We start from the raw sequence: 21,406 nt of genomic DNA on the forward strand, positions 1-21,406 counted from the left end.
TATATATTAGATAAAGGACAGTGCACTTTATTGTTTCTAATTGCATGTATCTTAAAAAAAAAATAACAAATATTTATTACATGCTGTAAAAAGTTGATCAGATTGAAAATACTATAAGCTGAGCATAAGGATTTCAAGAATCTGGAAAAGTCAGGGAAGTTCATACAATGATCCCGCCAAAAAAAGCGATTTTTGCGCCGACGTCGGAAGAGATAACTTTTTTGGTGAATTGCCTATCACGTGAGTGTCTGCTGGCATAGAGCCAATTTTCGCAGCTCCAATTTGATTGCCTTTTAGAAAGGCAAAGCAAGTTTCCCGCAACTTTTGGTTTCCAGTATTTTCGAGAATCGCATGTGCAGTGCATGAACTAAAGAAAGTACCTGTTCTCGTATAAAACAAAATGGGTTTAATCTTAGTATACGGCACCATGGAGGTTAGAATCAAAGAATATGTATTGTAAAGAAGGAAAACCTCTCTGCAACAGACGTGGCTCCGTTCCATCATAGAGGGAAACAGCTGTGCATGCGTGATATATCTGCCGCCAAAGCTGGAAACCGGTGTCGAAGTTCGAAGGTCACGTTATCAAGAGTTCATTAAATGAATATCCTTTAAAATTTCTTTAACCACTTGCGCTAAAAAGACGTGCCACGCACGTCGAGATGTTTTTGTTTCAAACTGCGAGCGACGTGAACACCACGTCGATAAGCATTTATCGCAAAAATGAAAATAACATGGTGCACACGTCGCCTAACAACGAGATTGTTTATTTCTCGAGTTACAGCTCTGGATTGCACTCACAGATGCGGAGCGGCGTAAATGAGACACTTTACCACTTGCTATATTGTAGCGCACGGCACCGCAACCGTGAAGTTTAGTCTTAGCGCAAGTAGTTAAACTCTAAATTAAAAGAAAATATTTTTTGGCGCAAATAAATTAATTCATGGGTTAGTAATTTTCAGGGGGGGGGAACTACGAAAATCCGTTTTTAAAATTATTGCGAAAAATCCAAGAAGAAACGTCCTTTGATAAAACGTTTCTTCTTGGATTTTTCGCAATAATTTAAAAACGGATATTCATAGCTTTCTTTTTGTCAAAGAACGTTTCTTCTTAACACGTTTCTCAATTTCCGGTACACATCGCGGAGAGGGAAATTCTGGCCGCCAGGTTCCGTCGCCAAATCCCTTGGCAAATTTTCCCTCCGCATTCTAGCGGCGTAATAGCATTTTACTTGTATGGAAAATTTTCTTCTTTACATAGACCAAAGAATTAGAGATTCTTTGCTTTTTTTAGACGTTTTTTGGTTAAAATAATCTCCATGTATGGATTTGGCGACATGATGATGCGCAGTAAACGGATCATTTTGGTCTTGGCGACAATTTTCAAAATCGTGCCAAAGCCTTACCGTATACTAGAATTTTACCGCAAAATATCGTTGATTATTCTAATTCAATTTTTAAGTAATTATCTTTATTTTTATGTTATTCGTATAATTTAATGATGCTTCTTCCCTCTAAATTTATTAATTATTAGTAAATAATATTTTTAAATTTCAGGAAATTTTCTCTGGCATAATCTTGAAATTAATTCTAGCAGTATGATGACATACCATCACGAAATTTAATGCACATATTTTTTTCTTATGTATGCTGCGAACTAAATATAAAATACCTCAATTTATTAAAATAGATTTCTTTCTTTCGTTTAGCTGCAGAATGTCTGCAAAAAAAGCCTTATTTTATTCCAGATTGGGAAGATTCTAATCTCAATCTTCAATGGAGAAAACAACAACTATTATAATTATATTTGTGTTTTCAAGTGTTAAGGTGCTTTTTAAGAACATACCTCACACAAATTAAATTTACCTAAAATCTAACCTAACTATTTAGCATTGCGTTGTGATTTATAAGGACCGGATTAGCCTCGTGATGAACTGGTGATGATCATGAGTAATAATTAAATAAAACATACATTTGTTATCCAATGTATATATCTTAAATTTTATTAAGTTTCTTAAGTGGAAAAGTAAACAAAATTATCAAACTAAGTATACCAAGAATAATTAAGAATAAATGTCCTCTGGGATTTATTGAATAATTAAGTGAATTTGCTACACAATACAAGTAATACCATAATTTACCTCTTAGCGTAGCCAACGTACATTACGCGGATAGATTGGAATTTTCTTGAAACGCACCTGGAAAACCTGGAAAAGTCAGGGAATTTCATTCTCCTGTTTGAGTGGCAACCCTGGAATGGCTTAAATAAAAGGAAAGTAATCGAATAGTCAAAATAATTTCATTTTCTTTGCCAATACATTATACAGTACGGAGGTTGGGAGTTTCTCCGCAAAATCTCTGATATTGAAGCAGCGGACCTTTTTTGGTCACTGTCCAATCTGGATTGAATAGGACTAAAAGTTTTTGCGGTCTACCCAACCCAAGCGAAGATTGATTCTATTTCGGAAATTTAATACAGTGTGTTGAAAATTAGAATCAGAAACACCCCAGATTAGTAAGTCTCTTTCTTTTCCTTTATTTAGTTCTTTTTTCTTCGAATACCGGCAGGTGTTGATTCCGATTGCGTAATATCCCATATGGAAGAATTACGCCGCACGCATTGCGCAATAACGTTTGCGGTATTTTGCATTGATAATTAATTTTGATGTTCAGTCTGAGATTTGTTTATGCACACTTAAAAGAGTTTTACTGTGCTTTCTAAGCCGAATATTTCTCAGTTCCGTTGGTTTTATATGATGCACATATCGAAATGTCAAAATAATTTATTTAGCTTAAATTTAAATCTAAAGAACAGCTACAATCTCCCCCACTCCTCTTTTTCCAGTTACTATCCGGAATATTCGGGAATTTCGAGTATGCGGGTTAGTTAAGCTTTTACTGTTAAAGGATGACTGAATGAAGCAATTTCCTGTCTTCTGATTTCAGAAATGTGCCTCTTTATTACTTAAATTACTTTGCTTGGGATATATGTTAAGGGAAAACTGTTATGCAATGAAAATTTAGAAAATGTTCAGAATTTTGATTTAAATTAAATTATTTAAATATTATTATGAGTGGAAAAATAAATTGTATTTATTATTAGGTGCCAAACGAATACAATTAAAATGGCTTATTATTATTTATTTTCTATATTTTCAACTGAAATATCATCATTAAATTTTGTAATATAGTTTATTATTGCATAGTTTTTTTTTCTCTCATTGTAAACTAATTCTGTAAATTGAACTGTCATTTAAAATTAAAAAAAAAAAAAAGTTAATTGTTTTCCATTGTTGAGGTAATGCTCATTCTCTTAATAAATATTGCATAGCTCATATTTTAAATTACAAGTCTAATTTTTCTTTAAAGGTTATGCAGTTGTGTATAATGTAATTAGACAGGTGCTTATTTTTTCCTTAAAATGTGCTTGAAAAGTGCTTATAGGTGCTTATTTTTTTAACTAAAATGTGGCTTTGAACCCTGACCAAGGTTTCACTGTATGTCTGAAGAAAATATTTTTGTGTTATGAAAAATTTGAAAAAAAGAAAAAGAAGAAGAAATATATATTAGATAAAGGACAGTGCACTTTATTGTTTCTAATTGCATGTATCTTAAAAAAAAAATAACAAATATTTATTACATGCTGTAAAAAGTTGATCAGATTGAAAATACTATAAGCTGAGCATAAGGATTTCAAGAATCTGGAAAAGTCAGGGAAGTTCATACAATGATCCCGCCAAAAAAAGCGATTTTTGCGCCGACGTCGGAAGAGATAACTTTTTTGGTGAATTGCCTATCACGTGAGTGTCTGCTGGCATAGAGCCAATTTTCGCAGCTCCAATTTGATTGCCTTTTAGAAAGGCAAAGCAAGTTTCCCGCAACTTTTGGTTTCCAGTATTTTCGAGAATCGCATGTGCAGTGCATGAACTAAAGAAAGTACCTGTTCTCGTATAAAACAAAATGGGTTTAATCTTAGTATACGGCACCATGGAGGTTAGAATCAAAGAATATGTATTGTAAAGAAGGAAAACCTCTCTGCAACAGACGTGGCTCCGTTCCATCATAGAGGGAAACAGCTGTGCATGCGTGATATATCTGCCGCCAAAGCTGGAAACCGGTGTCGAAGTTCGAAGGTCACGTTATCAAGAGTTCATTAAATGAATATCCTTTAAAATTTCTTTAACCACTTGCGCTAAAAAGACGTGCCACGCACGTCGAGATGTTTTTGTTTCAAACTGCGAGCGACGTGAACACCACGTCGATAAGCATTTATCGCAAAAATGAAAATAACATGGTGCACACGTCGCCTAACAACGAGATTGTTTATTTCTCGAGTTACAGCTCTGGATTGCACTCACAGATGCGGAGCGGCGTAAATGAGACACTTTACCACTTGCTATATTGTAGCGCACGGCACCGCAACCGTGAAGTTTAGTCTTAGCGCAAGTAGTTAAACTCTAAATTAAAAGAAAATATTTTTTGGCGCAAATAAATTAATTCATGGGTTAGTAATTTTCAGGGGGGGGGGGAACTACGAAAATCCGTTTTTAAAATTATTGCGAAAAATCCAAGAAGAAACGTCCTTTGATAAAACGTTTCTTCTTGGATTTTTCGCAATAATTTAAAAACGGATATTCATAGCTTTCTTTTTGTCAAAGAACGTTTCTTCTTAACACGTTTCTCAATTTCCGGTACACATCGCGGAGAGGGAAATTCTGGCCGCCAGGTTCCGTCGCCAAATCCCTTGGCAAATTTTCCCTCCGCATTCTAGCGGCGTAATAGCATTTTACTTGTATGGAAAATTTTCTTCTTTACATAGACCAAAGAATTAGAGATTCTTTGCTTTTTTTAGACGTTTTTTGGTTAAAATAATCTCCATGTATGGATTTGGCGACATGATGATGCGCAGTAAACGGATCATTTTGGTCTTGGCGACAATTTTCAAAATCGTGCCACAAAGCCTTACCGTATACTAGAATTTTACCGCAAAATATCGTTGATTATTCTAATTCAATTTTTAAGTAATTATCTTTATTTTTATGTTATTCGTATAATTTAATGATGCTTCTTCCCTCTAAATTTATTAATTATTAGTAAATAATATTTTTAAATTTCAGGAAATTTTCTCTGGCATAATCTTGAAATTAATTCTAGCAGTATGATGACATACCATCACGAAATTTAATGCACATATTTTTTTCTTATGTATGCTGCGAACTAAATATAAAATACCTCAATTTATTAAAATAGATTTCTTTCTTTCGTTTAGCTGCAGAATGTCTGCAAAAAAAGCCTTATTTTATTCCAGATTGGGAAGATTCTAATCTCAATCTTCAATGGAGAAAACAACAACTATTATAATTATATTTGTGTTTTCAAGTGTTAAGGTGCTTTTTAAGAACATACCTCACACAAATTAAATTTACCTAAAATCTAACCTAACTATTTAGCATTGCGTTGTGATTTATAAGGACCGGATTAGCCTCGTGATGAACTGGTGATGATCATGAGTAATAATTAAATAAAACATACATTTGTTATCCAATGTATATATCTTAAATTTTATTAAGTTTTTTAAGTGGAAAAGTAAACAAAATTATCAAACTAAGTATACCAAGAATAATTAAGAATAAATGTCCTCTGGGATTTATTGAATAATTAAGTGAATTTGCTACACAATACAAGTAATACCATAATTTACCTCTTAGCGTAGCCAACGTACATTACGCGGATAGATTGGAATTTTCTTGAAACGCACCTGGAAAACCTGGAAAAGTCAGGGAATTTCATTCTCCTGTTTGAGTGGCAACCCTGGAATGGCTTAAATAAAAGGAAAGTAATCGAATAGTCAAAATAATTTCATTTTCTTTGCCAATACATTATACAGTACGGAGGTTAGGAGTTTCTCCGCAAAATCTCTGATATTGAAGCAGCGGACCTTTTTTGGTCACTGTCCAATCTGGATTGAATAGGACTAAAAGTTTTTGCGGTCTACCCAACCCAAGCGAAGATTGATTCTATTTCGGAAATTTAATACTGTGTGTTGAAAATTAGAATCAGAAACACCCCAGATTAGTAAGTCTCTTTCTTTTCCTTTATTTAGTTCTTTTTTCTTCGAATACCGGCAGGTGTTGATTCCGATTGCGTAATATCCCATATGGAAGAATTACGCCGCACGCATTGCGCAATAACGTTTGCGGTATTTTGCATTGATAATTAATTTTGATGTTCAGTCTGAGATTTGTTTATGCACACTTAAAAGAGTTTTACTGTGCTTTCTAAGCCGAATATTTCTCAGTTCCGTTGGTTTTATATGATGCACATATCGAAATGTCAAAATAATTTATTTAGCTTAAATTTAAATCTAAAGAACAGCTACAATCTCCCCCACTCCTCTTTTTCCAGTTACTATCCGGAATATTCGGGAATTTCGAGTATGCGGGTTAGTTAAGCTTTTACTGTTAAAGGATGACTGAATGAAGCAATTTCCTGTCTTCTGATTTCAGAAATGTGCCTCTTTATTACTTAAATTACTTTGCTTGGGATATATGTTAAGGGAAAACTGTTATGCAATGAAAATTTAGAAAATGTTCAGAATTTTGATTTAAATTAAATTATTTAAATATTATTATGAGTGGAAAAATAAATTGTATTTATTATTAGGTGCCAAACGAATACAATTAAAATGGCTTATTATTATTTATTTTCTATATTTTCAACTGAAATATCATCATTAAATTTTGTAATATAGTTTATTATTGCATAGTTTTTTTTTCTCTCATTGTAAACTAATTCTGTAAATTGAACTGTCATTTAAAATTAAAAAAAAAAAAAAGTTAATTGTTTTCCATTGTTGAGGTAATGCTCATTCTCTTAATAAATATTGCATAGCTCATATTTTAAATTACAAGTCTAATTTTTCTTTAAAGGTTATGCAGTTGTGTATAATGTAATTAGACAGGTGCTTATTTTTTCCTTAAAATGTGCTTGAAAAGTGCTTATAGGTGCTTATTTTTTTAACTAAAATGTGGCTTTGAACCCTGACCAAGGTTTCACTGTATGTCTGAAGAAAATATTTTTGTGTTATGAAAAATTTGAAAAAAAGAAAAAGAAGAAGAAATATATATTAGATAAAGGACAGTGCACTTTATTGTTTCTAATTGCATGTATCTTAAAAAAAAAATAACAAATATTTATTACATGCTGTAAAAAGTTGATCAGATTGAAAATACTATAAGCTGAGCATAAGGATTTCAAGAAGTTTATGTTTATAACAGTATGGCATCTTAAGTAATTTAGTTTAAGTTAATTAAGGTTATTTTAATATTAATATTTAGTTAATTAAATTTTCGAATAAGCAAGTTTGCATTTGTTCATTCAAAACCTTATCTTTACAATAGTTTCTTCACATGCTGTCTATTTTTGGTATAAATTTTATTTTAAATGATAATAAACAAAAATCATTTGGTTTGTCTCATCTTTTATGTATGTATTTTCTTTGTTTCTGTTTTAACAAAACTGAATTAAACTGAATCTGCTGAATTAAATATGTTAATTTCTGCGAGCTGTGGAAAATTTTATATACATCTATTTTCTTTCCAATTAAATTAATTCAATATTCCAATTCCAGGTAAATTAACACTTCCTATGGTATCTGACGACCAACATTTATTACCTAAGCCAAGTTCTACTCCTCGTAGGCCTAGCAGTGCAAGCTTGATGTCTGTTGCTGGTGGGGAGAATTTAATTCGAATTTGTAAAGATTGTCATATGTTGTTGGAAAGGCATGACAAGATGGTGGAGCAAAAGCATCATAGGCCACTTTTGGTTCAAATGTATGAGGTACATTCTAATAAATATTTGTTCTATATAAAAGTAACTAGAAATGAAAAGAAGTTGCTATTATTGACATTTATGAAAGTTAATAAAATTATAAAATCTGAAAATATTTATCAAGAACTTATTATTTAACAGAACGTGCAAAAAATGAATGTAAACTAAGGTAGTATAAATAAATGGACTTACTATTTTAAATTTTGCTAAACATGTTCCACTTATTCATATATTTTCTTTATAATTTATAATCTGCTTTATTAGTTTTTGTAATAATGGAATGTTGGAATACTTTAAATTGTCTTCTTTCAATCACTGATTTGTAAAATCTTCTGCAAATAAAGTTTACTTAAAAATAGAATGATCCCCCCCCCCCTCTGTAAAGACAACGTAGAAATGAGAAACTATATTGTGATTGAAATCGTGAATAAATTAATGGTGGTAAGCAAGAGGGTTTGAACTTCCTGGAAGAGGTGTAAATTAAATAGATAGGAGAGCTGTGATTTTTATGTATGCACATATACTTAAAATGCTACGTACATATATGTAAAATGTACGTTTTATATATGCTCTGATAGCCATTAAGTGTCGGGCTGTTAAAAGCATTCATCTTTGAGAAAGCTCATGATGCAATTTGGACCTGTTCTGTTCTACCTACAGAAGCATTTAACAGTTTGTTGCTCATAACTTGAGTGCTGATTTGCAAATTAAGGTGTTTTTATTATTATTATTTTATTCTTTTAACATTTGATCACAGAAATTTAGATTTTTCAAAGTGTGAAACATTCTATGGTCTGAACATATTGATTTTTTATTCTTTAGTAGTACCTTCTAGTGGAAAGATATTATTTCTTATTTTTGAACTGAGGCAACGGTTTAGTTATAATCTCGATGAAAAATATTAAAAGTTGTTCAATTTGCTTCTGAAAAAGTTCAGCTTTTTGAGTGCATCTGTGTTAGGAAGTGAAACTCATTTGATTCTACTTGTTGATAAAATTTTGCCATATAAAAAGAATTTTTTTTTGTGGTAGGGGGAGGGAAAGGAAAAATCACTGAAGTAAAAGAAATGAGTTATTTCCAAGTTTTGCAGCATTTTATTGTAGACAATGAAATACATTTTATTACAGATATCATTTCTGGAATTCAAAGATCATTAGCTCAATTCAGCATTTATTTTAACAAGTAGTTTCCTCAAAATTATGATAAATTTCAGTGGATTAAAAATACATTCAGATATGGCATTCCTTCAGATTTTAGTACTATAGCAGGCATGGCCAAACTGTGGATTGTAGTCCCCTTTACTCAAACTTGCAAACCACATGAGGATCTTTTGCTCTTTAAATACCACTCGTCTGTATGCCAGCAGTTTCTTTATTAATTAGTAATTTAAATTAACTTGCATTATATATGTCATAATTTAATCATTTTTGAACTATTCACTGTCTGTAAATTGCCAGAGTAGAAACGTAGTGATAAATAATTCCATTTTTTAAAAATTACTATAATAGCCATGTTATTTTAGAGCTAAAGTTGAAAGTTTATTTTGAACAATTTCTCAAATAGCTAACATACAAGAAGTTTTCTCTCAGAAAGTTCTCCATGAATGCATCACTTCCCTTAAGCAGTTAGCCATCGTGTGCTTTGCCAGATTCAAATAAAACTTTCTCAAAAAGCTATTTCTAATGCTCTCCAGTTTTATTTGTTTTATTCTTTCCAAAGAAGAGCAGATAAGTTACAAATAAAGAAAAATCACTGGATATATCCTTACAATTAATACTTTATTCTCTGTTAAATGAAAATTTTTATTTTTGTGGAAATCAGTCAACAATTACAAAATTTTCTGGACATGAAGCAGAAGAAATAAAAGTCCATATTTATATTTATATTGCATTACATTAATTCCATAATTTATTTCATATATTTCTTTTCATAAATATTTATTTAATTACTTTTAAAACAATGTAAATAAGAAAATGTGTGCAAATACTGGAAAATATATTTGTAGCTTTCAAAATTTTCAATTTGTAAAATGTGGCTTCTGCTGTCAGGAAGTTTGGCTACCCTGTGCTAAAGGAAAGGAAAATTTGATAAAATTTTCATCAAATTATTCATATAAAGCCAAGTTTATATCCTATAAGCAAAAATTTTGCATTCCATCAAAGCAGGAATTACTAAAATTGAGTAAGACAATCAATTCCTTTAGTAATTTTTTCTAACTAAAATTATTCTATCTAAATTTTCTTCTTTTGAAATTAATTTCTTCAGTAATTTCTTGTTACTGTAACGCTGATGTGTCAGCTGTGGTTGCACCCCTCCCCACTTAAACAATGAAAATCTAAAAGGATTCAAATATTAACATTGCACCAGAGGGTTTATTAAGGTTTTCTATACTCTTGCTGCATTCACAGTTTACCAATCTGCTGTTAGACTATGCTAACACAACTTTTTTTTGTTTTTTCAACTTTATTATTAAACACTGCTTTCTTTGCACTTACACCACATAAAATTCAACAGTAAAATCTCAAAATTTAGAATTTTTAGAATTTCTGAAAGGAAGTCATGTGTTGCCACACTTTTTTTTGTTTGTTTTTTCAATCTTTTTTCTGTTTAATCATATGTATGTATATTTTTTTAAAACAAATGACCTACATGTATTTTTGTGTCTTTTTAATTTTATTACTCAACATCACTTTCTTCATGCTTACCACGAAAGCACACTAAGCAACACTTGCACAACAGCAAAATAACAAAATTTTTACAAGCAGCATATATAGTTTTTCATGTATTTTCATGAGTATTAAAATGAAGAAGCATACATTTTTTTAATCACATAATATTAGCTTTTAGCTAAATCATAGCCATTGATTTTTGACTCCTTACCACATTTATTATTTTGGATGCTAGATTTGCTGTGTATTTTTATGTGGTTTTAAAGGATCCTTTTTAATTTAATCTGTATCTCGTAATTTAATATTAACTGATGGTGTAAGGGGGTCATTTTAGATAGAGTCATTGATGAGTCCTGTATAGTGTAACAAGCATTTATTAACAGGTTTGAGTTACACACGGACATTACATTTAACTTTAAGAAAATTACAGAGCAAGAGTCTGATACAACCTATCAAGTTAGACACTTGGCTTTTACTAAGTCCTTCTCTGGCTACTCACCAGAAAGCAGCCTTGTTGTCACAGTTAATCCCACAGTTTATGTGAAAGGATTGGTTACAAACTTCCCCTCTGGCTCCGCCAACATCCCGGCAAGGAGAGACAGAACTGGAGGATTTGGGAGCTCTTGTAACATTGTTTCTAGTCTCAGTTTTTTTGGTTTCCTATAGTGAGAGTAGCGCCAGTGTCAGCACAGACAATTCCTGTAAGTCCGTTGATTTTTACTCTTAAAAGAGTCGTGTGAGGTGTCTCTACAGACACTGAATGTAAGTCTATTGCTTTGAAGTCGGCTGGTTCTTTACTTAAAGGAGGAGAGCAGGTTGGACACTTAGCCTTAATGACACCTGATTTTCCACAACCATAACAACTAACAGTTGGTTGATCTTCTCTCATGCCAGAATTCCTTCTCGCTGAGTTTTTAACAATTTGAGGGTTATTTTTATAATTTTTAGGACCACTACATTGAGACGGCCACAACATAGTGTCTTAACGTAGTGTTGAGACGGTTATTACTGATGTTTCTACTTCTGATTTTTTTAACTTCTTCATATAAATCTAATATATCAGCCAGTTCAAGTGGATCAGTCCACTCGGACCAATGATCCACAAAATGTTCTCTATACTCAGAAGGGAACCGTCTTTTAATGTGGTCCAATATCATCAAATCCTTTAACTTCTCAAAAGTATTGACTTTTAATTCGCCAATCCAGCCATCAAAGAAATTTCTTGAATCGAAGTAAAAATCTCACCATGTACTATCAGGACTTTGGCGATGTTGTGAAAATAACTGTCGAAACATTTCAGCGCTTAGTTTAAAATGCTTTAAGATAATTTGTTTGATGTTGTCATAATCTTGTGTATCAACAGCAGATTCCTTTGCAATAAGTTTTGCAATGTCATTAGGTAACAAACGTAAGAGATACACTCCTCATTTCCCTTGAAATATGTTCAAAATTGTTACTTGCCTTTCAAATAAAGTGAAAAAAAGGCTCATGTCATCACTTTTTGGATTAAAGTGAGGAATTAAAGTTTGTAACTGTAACTTAAGAATATCCGTGTCAGTGAGTTTCGAAGCAGGTACAGAATCAGAGCCTCAATTTCTCAATTTTTTCAATTTCTCAAGCTCATGCTTGCATTCTTCTATCTCTTTCCTTTCATTATATTTGCGTTTCTCATGCTGTTTTCTTTCATTAAATTCACATTCCTCTATTTCTTTTCATTCTGCAATAATGCTAAAAAATAAATCTTTAGTGAACTCTTCATTATATCTCTTACTCATTAAAATGGCATCCTTAATATCAACTATTGTCATTTGTTCCATAACATTCACACCAAGTTCATTTGCTAGAACACACATATCTTGTTTACGTCCTTTAGCAAAAAACAACATGGTGACATGTTTCACTTAAAATAAATTCTTGGATGAAAAAAAAAAAAACACTTTATTATGGCACTAACTAGAAGGTTGTAATGAGGTCACCTTACCTAGAAAAGATTTGTAGTCATTTTACTATAGAAGAGCACTATACTAAAATTAGTTGTATCAAAAGTAACACAGTGTTAAAATAATATACAAAAAACACTCTCTTCCTTAAAAGAAAACATTTTACAGGGCTTAGAAATGGCACAGTTTAAATAACATCAATAAAAATCCTTTTCCTTTAATTATTTCTATTCTCAAAGAACAAAAACATTCCTGGATAGCAATACACTTATGAAACTAAAAGAATCTCACACATCTGAAACATTTATCAATCAGTATAAAAAAAATAACATTTTGCCAAAAAAAAAAATCTTATGCTTCTTTATATAATCAAATAAAAACAATTTTCAGCAATGTAACCGGAAATGCAAGGAAAAAGATCAATAAATAAAACCGTCATGGAGGCAACAGGGTAATAAACATGTCATTGAGCTACTGGTTCGTCAAGTTAAGCTCAAATCAAAACTGCATTTATAAGATTGAATACATTCAGCATATTTCTAATACAGAATTTTACTCTTTAAGTGCCTCGCTTTGAATATATTACACCTTTTTATGTTTTACCACAATTACCATTTTGAAACAAAACTGAATATTATGATTATGCTGTTCTCATGCATTCATTATGTGTAAACAAAATGAAAGAATTTCTTAAATCACTTCAAATGATACATTCATAAAAGATATACATATATACTTTAAGAACACAGTAAAATATTTTTACGTTTTCATATTTAAGTATTTTCATGGTTTCAACATTAAGAGTTAACACATTATAGAACATTAGTGTTTAAATGTAAAACAAATTGTATCGTTGGCAACAACTATTTGTTGCTGATAAGCCATCGGAGTGGCACACACAAAAAAATTCATCCCTGACAGGCGAGGTGTTTCTTTTTCTAAAGTTTTAGGAGTTGGATCCACAGGGTGCGGATGCAAGTACTATTTCTGAAAAGAAAGTGAGTAAAAGGCAATGAAAATTCTTAAAGCTAAACATTAAAGTTGGGTGTCACTTTGTGAGGGGGGTCATTTTAGATAGGGTCATAGAAGAGTCAAAAGTCCTGTATAGTGTAACAAGTATTTATTAACAGATTTAAGTTACACACGGACACTACATTTAACTTTAAGAAATTTGCAGAGCAAGAGTCTGATACAACCTATCAAGTTAGACACTTGGCTTTTACAAGGTCCTTCTCTGGCTACTCACCAGAGGGTAGCCTTGTTGTCACAGTTAGTCCCACAGTTTATGTTAAAGGATTGGTTACAATGGTTTTAATTGATTTAAATCTAAATCTAGATTTAAAAAGTTCTTTTAAATTCTAATTCAGATTTTAATATTGATTTTTAAATTAAAAAAATTATTTATCATTTTGTTTCAATTAATCTTGGTTTTAAATATTGATATGATTTCGAAAGAATAATTTGTATGAACTCTTTATCAAAAATATAGATTAGAGTTATGCTATTTTTACATATTTTAAAGCAAATACTATATGCATATGAAATGTAAGTGTATATTAAATTTGATGCAAATAATACATTCCATTAAAAATCATTTCAACTGATTTTAATGAAAATGATGTTCATAATTTTATTGGAAAATAATATATGAAAAATGAGTGGTGAAACAGAATACCAGAAGTAGCAATTTTTTATAAATATTTAGGAGTAAATGTCGGGATTTTTTTTATTTTTTTTTATTGTTCTGCTATTTGTTACTCTGCCGCTTTTTGTGCTAATAAAAATACCACCACCATTCACGGATTAAATTTGATGCAAATAATACATTCCATTAAAAATCATTTCAACTGATTTTAATGAAAATGATGTTCATAATTTTATTGGAAAAGAATATATGAAAAATGAGTGGTGAAACAGAATACCAGAAGTAGCAATTTTTTATAAATATTTAGGAGTAAATGTCGGGATTTTTTTTTTTTTAATTGTTCTGCTATTTGTTACTCTGCCGCTTTTTGTGCTAATAAAAATACCACCACCATTCACGGATTAATCATATTTTATTACTTATGAATTAAACAAAATTATTTTTTTACACCTTTTAAGCCTTTTCTACTATTATCCAATATATTCCAATGATAAAAAAGAGAAACTTTTTAGTGCACATATGTTCTTTTTCATTCTGTTTGAACTAATTTTTATTTTTAACTTCCCATATATTCATGGTTGCAGCGTGAGTTGTATTAGTATAAAAGTATTAAAGCTTATGAAAATACTGATGCATTATTTATTATTAAGAAGTTTTGAAATATGTTAAAAAATAACATTATATATCTTTAAAAAATAAAATGAATTGATTATTAATTTAATTTTTAATAGAAAGAGAGCTGTTGCATTTCAAGGGGATGGCTAGGCCTACTTTTATTGAAATTAATCCTGAATTTTACCACCTCTTAAAATTCAAGTTGATTTGCATATTTTGTATACATTGTATGATATTAACTATTTTAATTTATTCTTCCTTTATGTGCATTAAAATTTCCATTAATTTTTGCATCTTTCTTTTATTTTCATAGAGAATGAAAGAATATATGGAAGAAGTAGAAAGACTTGTACCACTATACTTGGAAATGATCGAATCTCTCAAGTAAGTTCAGTCATAAATTCTTATTAATTTTCAAGATTTTTAAGTAATTGAATTTTATGCACAAATGGATGTTTTTAAAGCATTCTGTAAGGCAGTAGTCTCAAACTGATGCCCTACATTTGGCTCCCAAAGCAATTTTATGGAACATACTAATACATTTTAGTTATGTATTTGCTGATGACATTTTCAGATGGATAAGGTTATGGAAACAATAGCTAAAATAGTAAATCTTATCCTCGAGCTCTAATTTATTGAGTTTGTCACACTACTTGAAGAAACAGAAATTAAATACAGAGAAATTGTGTAGTATAATGAGATGATGTAGTTATCTCAAGCTATATTAAAACAGTTTATTTAATAAATGTAATCAAAATTTTCCTGACAACAATGATTAGGTATATAATGATATATAGGTAAGAAATTTAACATTTGTTGTTGATTTAACCAGACATTTAAATATTCTCAGTAAAGAACTGCAAGAAAAAAAAAAATCTGATGTGTACACCACATGACTTCCTTGTACGGAATATTAAATTATACACATTTTTTCTTGCATTTCATTTAAACTTATTGGATTGAATTAAATCTACTTTGCCGACAGCGCATAAACCACAATGGAATAAATGCATTCTTTAAAATTCACTCTAGTATTTGTTTACCATAGGCACTCTGGCGCTAGATTCACTTAACAGTACTATATTTCGTTCATATTATAACTCATAATGCACAAAATTTATATCATTTAAAGAATAGAATTATCTAATCGTTAATTAAAACAAAACTCATTAACGCATGAAAGAAATGGAGACAAATGGAGCTTATTAATTTACTAGTGTGGTACAAACCTTATTCAAGGATTTGAAGATATTGATTTGAGTAACTTTTATTCTTATTTATCAAAAGGTAAATATTACCCATCATGAATTTTTGCAATAATAATAGTTATCTTTCTTGGAGGTGAAAGCGCACTTATACCTGAATAAATATGTAAAATATAAAAGATATTCAATTGGCAATTAATCTTTAAATTTCTGATTTGAATTAAAAGGCAAACCTCCTTTATTTCTAACTGATGTCACTCTTCCCATGCAGCATTCCACATTGCTGCAGCCCATTCAATGCTCAGAATTAAAACAAAGCATTAGAAGGTTATAAATAGTACTAGATACTTACTACATTGCTCTTTTGCCACTTGCACTTTCCTGATAAATCATGTCTCTTTACTAAGATCTATTTCTCCATTATTCCCCCCCCCCCCCCGATGTAACTATGAAGTTTAAAATTGTGGGATGCAGATTGTTTCAATGTGCTCTGCCATATAATGAGCAATAAAATTTTATGCAATAAAATATGTTGATAAGAATCGACAAGTAATAATGAGATGTCAGATTATCAAGTAATTTTGTGACTACTATGCCACAGAGTCAAGGTATCTGCTATCATCATCACTGCACTACACTGTGAAAATTAGTGAATGGTTCTATTAAATTCTCTCTTTGTATCAATTTATTATTACACATATACTCATAATGTATGGATATCACTCCCTTCATAACCTGATCTTATGCATGATGCATGTGTGGGGCATGTTGTATGTAAATTTATATGTTTGAAAATTATATTTTTTAAATTTAATTTAACTCAAACATGATTTAACTGAAAATTTCTTTCAGTAATATTTGATTGTATTTTCTACAATTTTTTTCTATATACCTATTTTTTATTTCTCTAACTTATAGCTTTTTCCTTCACTTCCTGGCTAAAATTGATCTGGATTGTTTCTTTCAGATATTTTTTTTTTCCATTTTCTTTGTCTGCCTAATCTTTGACATATATTTTTTAAACATAATTAACACCAACAATAATACAAAGGAAAAAATCAAAATTAGTACTTGTGTTTTGTCAGAAATCTAAATTTTGGTACATGTGAGAAATTGTTCTTGGTTACATTACATAATTCAAATATTTTGACAGCTAAATGTTAAATTTTCAAACTGATATTTGTTTCAAATTCTGTTATGTTGAATAAACCATTAAATAATTTACTTAATTACCATTACTTACTGTTAATATATATATAATATACAAATAAAATATCACGTAATATCATTAATATAATAAAAAATCATGTAATTTCTAGCTCTGGTGAAACTGAGTATCAGTTAGATAGTGCCCGAGAGCTGAAAATGAAAATAACAAAATTAGCTGAAAGAATTGATGCTCACAGGTAAATTAAAATTTAGTAAAATTCAAACATCTTGCCAGATTTTAAATAAAACGTAATTATTTAGATATACTTTTTAACTTCTGTATTTCTTCACATAATTTGTTTTAAAAAATTTGTACTACTTTTTTTCTTTTTAAATAACTAAAATGCAATTGTAGTTTGTAATTTAAAACTGCTAATTGCAAATCACTTTGTTTTAAGAACATTATTTTCAGTATTACAGAAAACTGAGTTATTCAGTTGCTGAATAAATTTTTGATGAATTTTACAAAACTTATTTATATAGGCTCACTAACTGGGAAATAATATCCTTATACATGTTCATATTTAGGCATTATTTGTTTCTTAAAACTATACATTTAACATATTTTCACATAAATTTAACAAGCATTTAAATAAAATTCTGTTAATAAAATTACTTATTTAAAATATTGTTTATTATTATTCATGCAATCTGAAATTAGAATGAGATGGATAGATTGTTTTTGTATCTGCTTTTAATTCTTCCTTAGCAACATTTTATTCTGAATTTGTGAGATAATAATCTTAGTTTCATTTCAGTGTATATTTTATTATTTTCAAGAATTAGTACATTTTTGTTCACTTACTATTTACATCAAGTGAATATTTACTTGGAGAATTTCTTCAACTTTTACTTGGTCTTTTTACTAGTCTATTATGCACATTTAGCATGAGTGTAGGGTAGCAATAGTAAAGTAATTTAGCATAAGTTTATAGTTTAGCATAAGTGTAAGGCAGTTTAGAAAATAAGCAAAAAAACTTAAATAGATGAATTTGATTTACATATTTGAAATTGGCTTTTTATATGGGGCAAACAGAAGAATTAAATTATCGATACTTTTAGTCAGCCAAAACTAATCTGCTCTGCAATTCACTTCTGAATAATTTAGAAAGATTAGATTAGGTTAGGTTTAGTAGAATAGATTATAAATTAAATATTTTTAAAATTATCCCAAATTAAAATGAATTTAAATTTTGTGAGGTCATGTTTTAAACTCTCATTATTGTTTTACTATTACAGTAAGAAAATAATGAAATTAGAAGCCACTGATGAAAACTCTTGTCGGATGCAACAGCTTCAGACTGGTATCAGAATGGCTGCTTCCCAATTCTTACGAAATGTTATTTTAGGTCTTCCTTCACCTCCAACACCTGAAGAAGTTTCCCGTTATCAAAGCATACGCCTTGGGCAGGTTCAGCGCAGAATCCAGTTAGAAAAACAGGCTGAAATGCTGCAAAATAAAAAAGAAAGCTCTAAAAGCCCTTCCCCGGTAACTGTGTCTAAACCAAAAACGATGGAACCTGTATCTCCAGATACTGGGTGGTGCGTGAGTTCTGACAAAGTTCAGGAAGAGGAAGATCCAATGTTACAGCAGATTAATATTATTCATAAATACATACAACAAGCTACTCTAGATCATAAGTACGATGAAGTACGGATGCTCGAGAATAATTTAAAAGAATTGGAGCAAGAATTCTCAAAACAAAAAAAGTTTTCCTAGTTTTCATATTTATGCAAATTTGTAAAATCAATTTTATTATGTACAAATTATGTAATTTTTATGTATATTTCTAAATTTTATACATACTAAAATTGTGATTTTTTTGTTTTGTTTTCTTTGAAGAATTTCTATATGTTAAATTTTAATTGTTATATTAGAGATAGCCAGAATTTTGGCTTAATCTAAGGAGTATTTAATATTATGAGATTGTTAAATAAAAGTTTTGAGCATTTACTACATTCTAATAAAATAATTTGTTATAATTAATTGCAGTGTGAAAGATAATTGCAACTGAGATTTCTAATTTTTACTGCATATATTATCTTTACAGTATGATTGATTAAAAGCTAAATATTACATTGTAATAAAAATATTAATATTTTGGAGCATAAAGATTTTAAATAACTTAAAACTTAAAAACAAGGGATATTAATCCATTTATAAAACTTTCCCCCATCTCCAGCATCAGTTTTAAGTCTCAAATAGATAGGTAAAATCAAATACAGAAGATAAAATTCCACACAGCATGGGGTGATAGGTTGTGCAGATTTTAATTTAGCATATTTCAATTAAAAAAAAAACACTGGATTTTAAGATGTCCATTAATTTTTTTTCCCCTTAACGTTTTTATAGATATGTTCAATATGTTACAATTTGATATAAAAAGAAAATAATTAAAAGCATAAAGAAAACAAAAAATAATATTTTTCAATCGTCTGTTTTGCAAGTTTGTTTTAAAACTTTTAGATGTTATATGTTTGTCTACTATCCAAATTATGCAGTCATTAGTTTTCAACAAATTATATAGTTTTGAAGTTCGATCATAGTGAAAGTGAAAAATTCCAATCATTGTGATGTTAAATTGCTTAATGAACACATTTTTGATACATAATCATGTAATGCTACTATTTTAACTTTAGCCTCTTCGCTGTATCCCCCCCCCCATTTTTCAATACTCAACAAACAGTGGAAAATTATCTGTTGCCTTTTATGACCAATATTTTCCCTTTTTAGTGATGACATTTATATACTTCCAGTTTTTAATTTGAAAGTTGTAAAATTTTTTATGTTATTAACAGAACTGAATTTCATTTAACAACATTTGCCATTGACGTTGATATTTGATGTTGCATGGATTTTTAAGTATTGAAAGACTTTTAGTTTTCTTTATAACTTGAAAACTTACGTTATATATAAAAATTTTAATGTAATGCAAAACATGTAGCAGACATTTATCTAATTTTTTTCCCCTATCATTTTAAAAATAAATTGAAAAATATGTAAGTGGTTGTCATTAAATATCTGAATAAATTGTGACTGTTTATATTTCTTAACGTAATTAGAGAGCCTACAGCGTACTGGAAGTGTATAATAACCTCCTAAAAATAATTTTATATTAACTGCACAGCCACAATTCTGAGTGAAATGTTTTCAAATACAATAAAAATTTTAAATTGGGGAACTAATTTCAAAAACAGATTATGTTCTTTTAATGAAAAGTTTGTGCATAAGAAGCATACTTACATAATAACTAAGTGCATAATAAAAAAAGCATATTTACAATTGTACCAGAGAATTTTTATATTTTGTATTGTATAATATACACTTTATAAGTAGAAATTTATAAGTAGAAACATAAAAGAAAGACAATGACTGTTTTATATGATAATTAAAAATTTCACTGTTTGGAAATTTCTAGAACTTATTGATAGTAAAAACATATTACACACAAAATTACATATTTTATTAAATACTGTTCATTGCACTATGATAATTTATTTTAATAAAATACATAGGGATAAAACTTTTTTATTAAAGTTATATTGCAAATTACTGGACTTATCGAATCATAAATATAAATTTTTTTATGAAGTTTAATGAGTGTAGAGTAACGACAAAAAGTTATATGATGTACAGTCATTAAATATAAAGTACAGTCATACATAACAAATTGCAGGATTTGTTGGCATTTCGTTTATTAATAATAGTGCTCAAGAGCTCTTTTTATCATAACCACTTTTCCTACAGTGTGTTTGAAGCGATTCAGGATGCTTGGACAGGGATTCAGGAAGAATGCCTTTCTCATGTAACATGCCATACTTTTCAAGAGAATTAAGATATTATTATTATAATCTTGGTTAACAGCAATATTATTCTTATGTAGCAGAAATGAATCCTATATACAAATAATGTTGGTTCTAATGAATAGTAATTGTAAGCATGGATATATACCATAATTACTCGTGCATTCCCCTTTTTCTTTACTAATTTTATTGTACAAAAATCAAGAGAAGGAAATTACATAAATAATTTAATTTCCAAAGGATGTGGTTATAGTAAGAACATAACAGACAAAAAGTATTCATGGATAAACTACCAGTGACTATCACAATATTTATTTATTTAACCCTTTCAGGATGGGCGTCCCATATACGCATTCACTAAGAACGTCTCTTACAGCCGGGCGTCCCATCCATGCATCAGTAAAGATCGCATTCAGAGGACGGGTGATGTGTATACGCATTTTAAGGTGGAACATTTTTCTGAAGGCCACTAGATGCGCTTGAGGAAACT

At 29.8% G+C, this 21,406-nt stretch overlaps 1 protein-coding gene across 3 annotated transcripts in view; it reads left to right on the top strand.

Annotated features, from left to right (window-relative positions):
* The window catches only part of Rbsn-5 (Rabenosyn-5), a 53,524-nt gene extending 34,425 nt beyond the window's left edge, over nucleotides 1-19,099 (top strand). For all 3 annotated transcript variants that reach the window (XM_035357744.2, XM_035357746.2, XM_035357745.2), the window contains exons 6-9: nucleotides 7,627-7,838; nucleotides 15,012-15,082; nucleotides 17,223-17,309; nucleotides 18,352-19,099. In XM_035357744.2, coding sequence (XP_035213635.1) covers nucleotides 7,627-7,838; nucleotides 15,012-15,082; nucleotides 17,223-17,309; nucleotides 18,352-18,832 — 851 coding nt within the window. In that variant the 3' untranslated portion in view covers nucleotides 18,833-19,099. The remainder of the gene's footprint in view (nucleotides 1-7,626; nucleotides 7,839-15,011; nucleotides 15,083-17,222; nucleotides 17,310-18,351) is intronic.
* Nucleotides 19,100-21,406: the final 2,307 nt, after the last annotated feature.

This window comes from Stegodyphus dumicola, chromosome 9, assembly GCF_044657685.1.
Source record: "Stegodyphus dumicola isolate Sdum_Otavi_A_Nest chromosome 9, ASM4465768v1".
NCBI lineage: Eukaryota > Metazoa > Arthropoda > Arachnida > Araneae > Eresidae > Stegodyphus > Stegodyphus dumicola.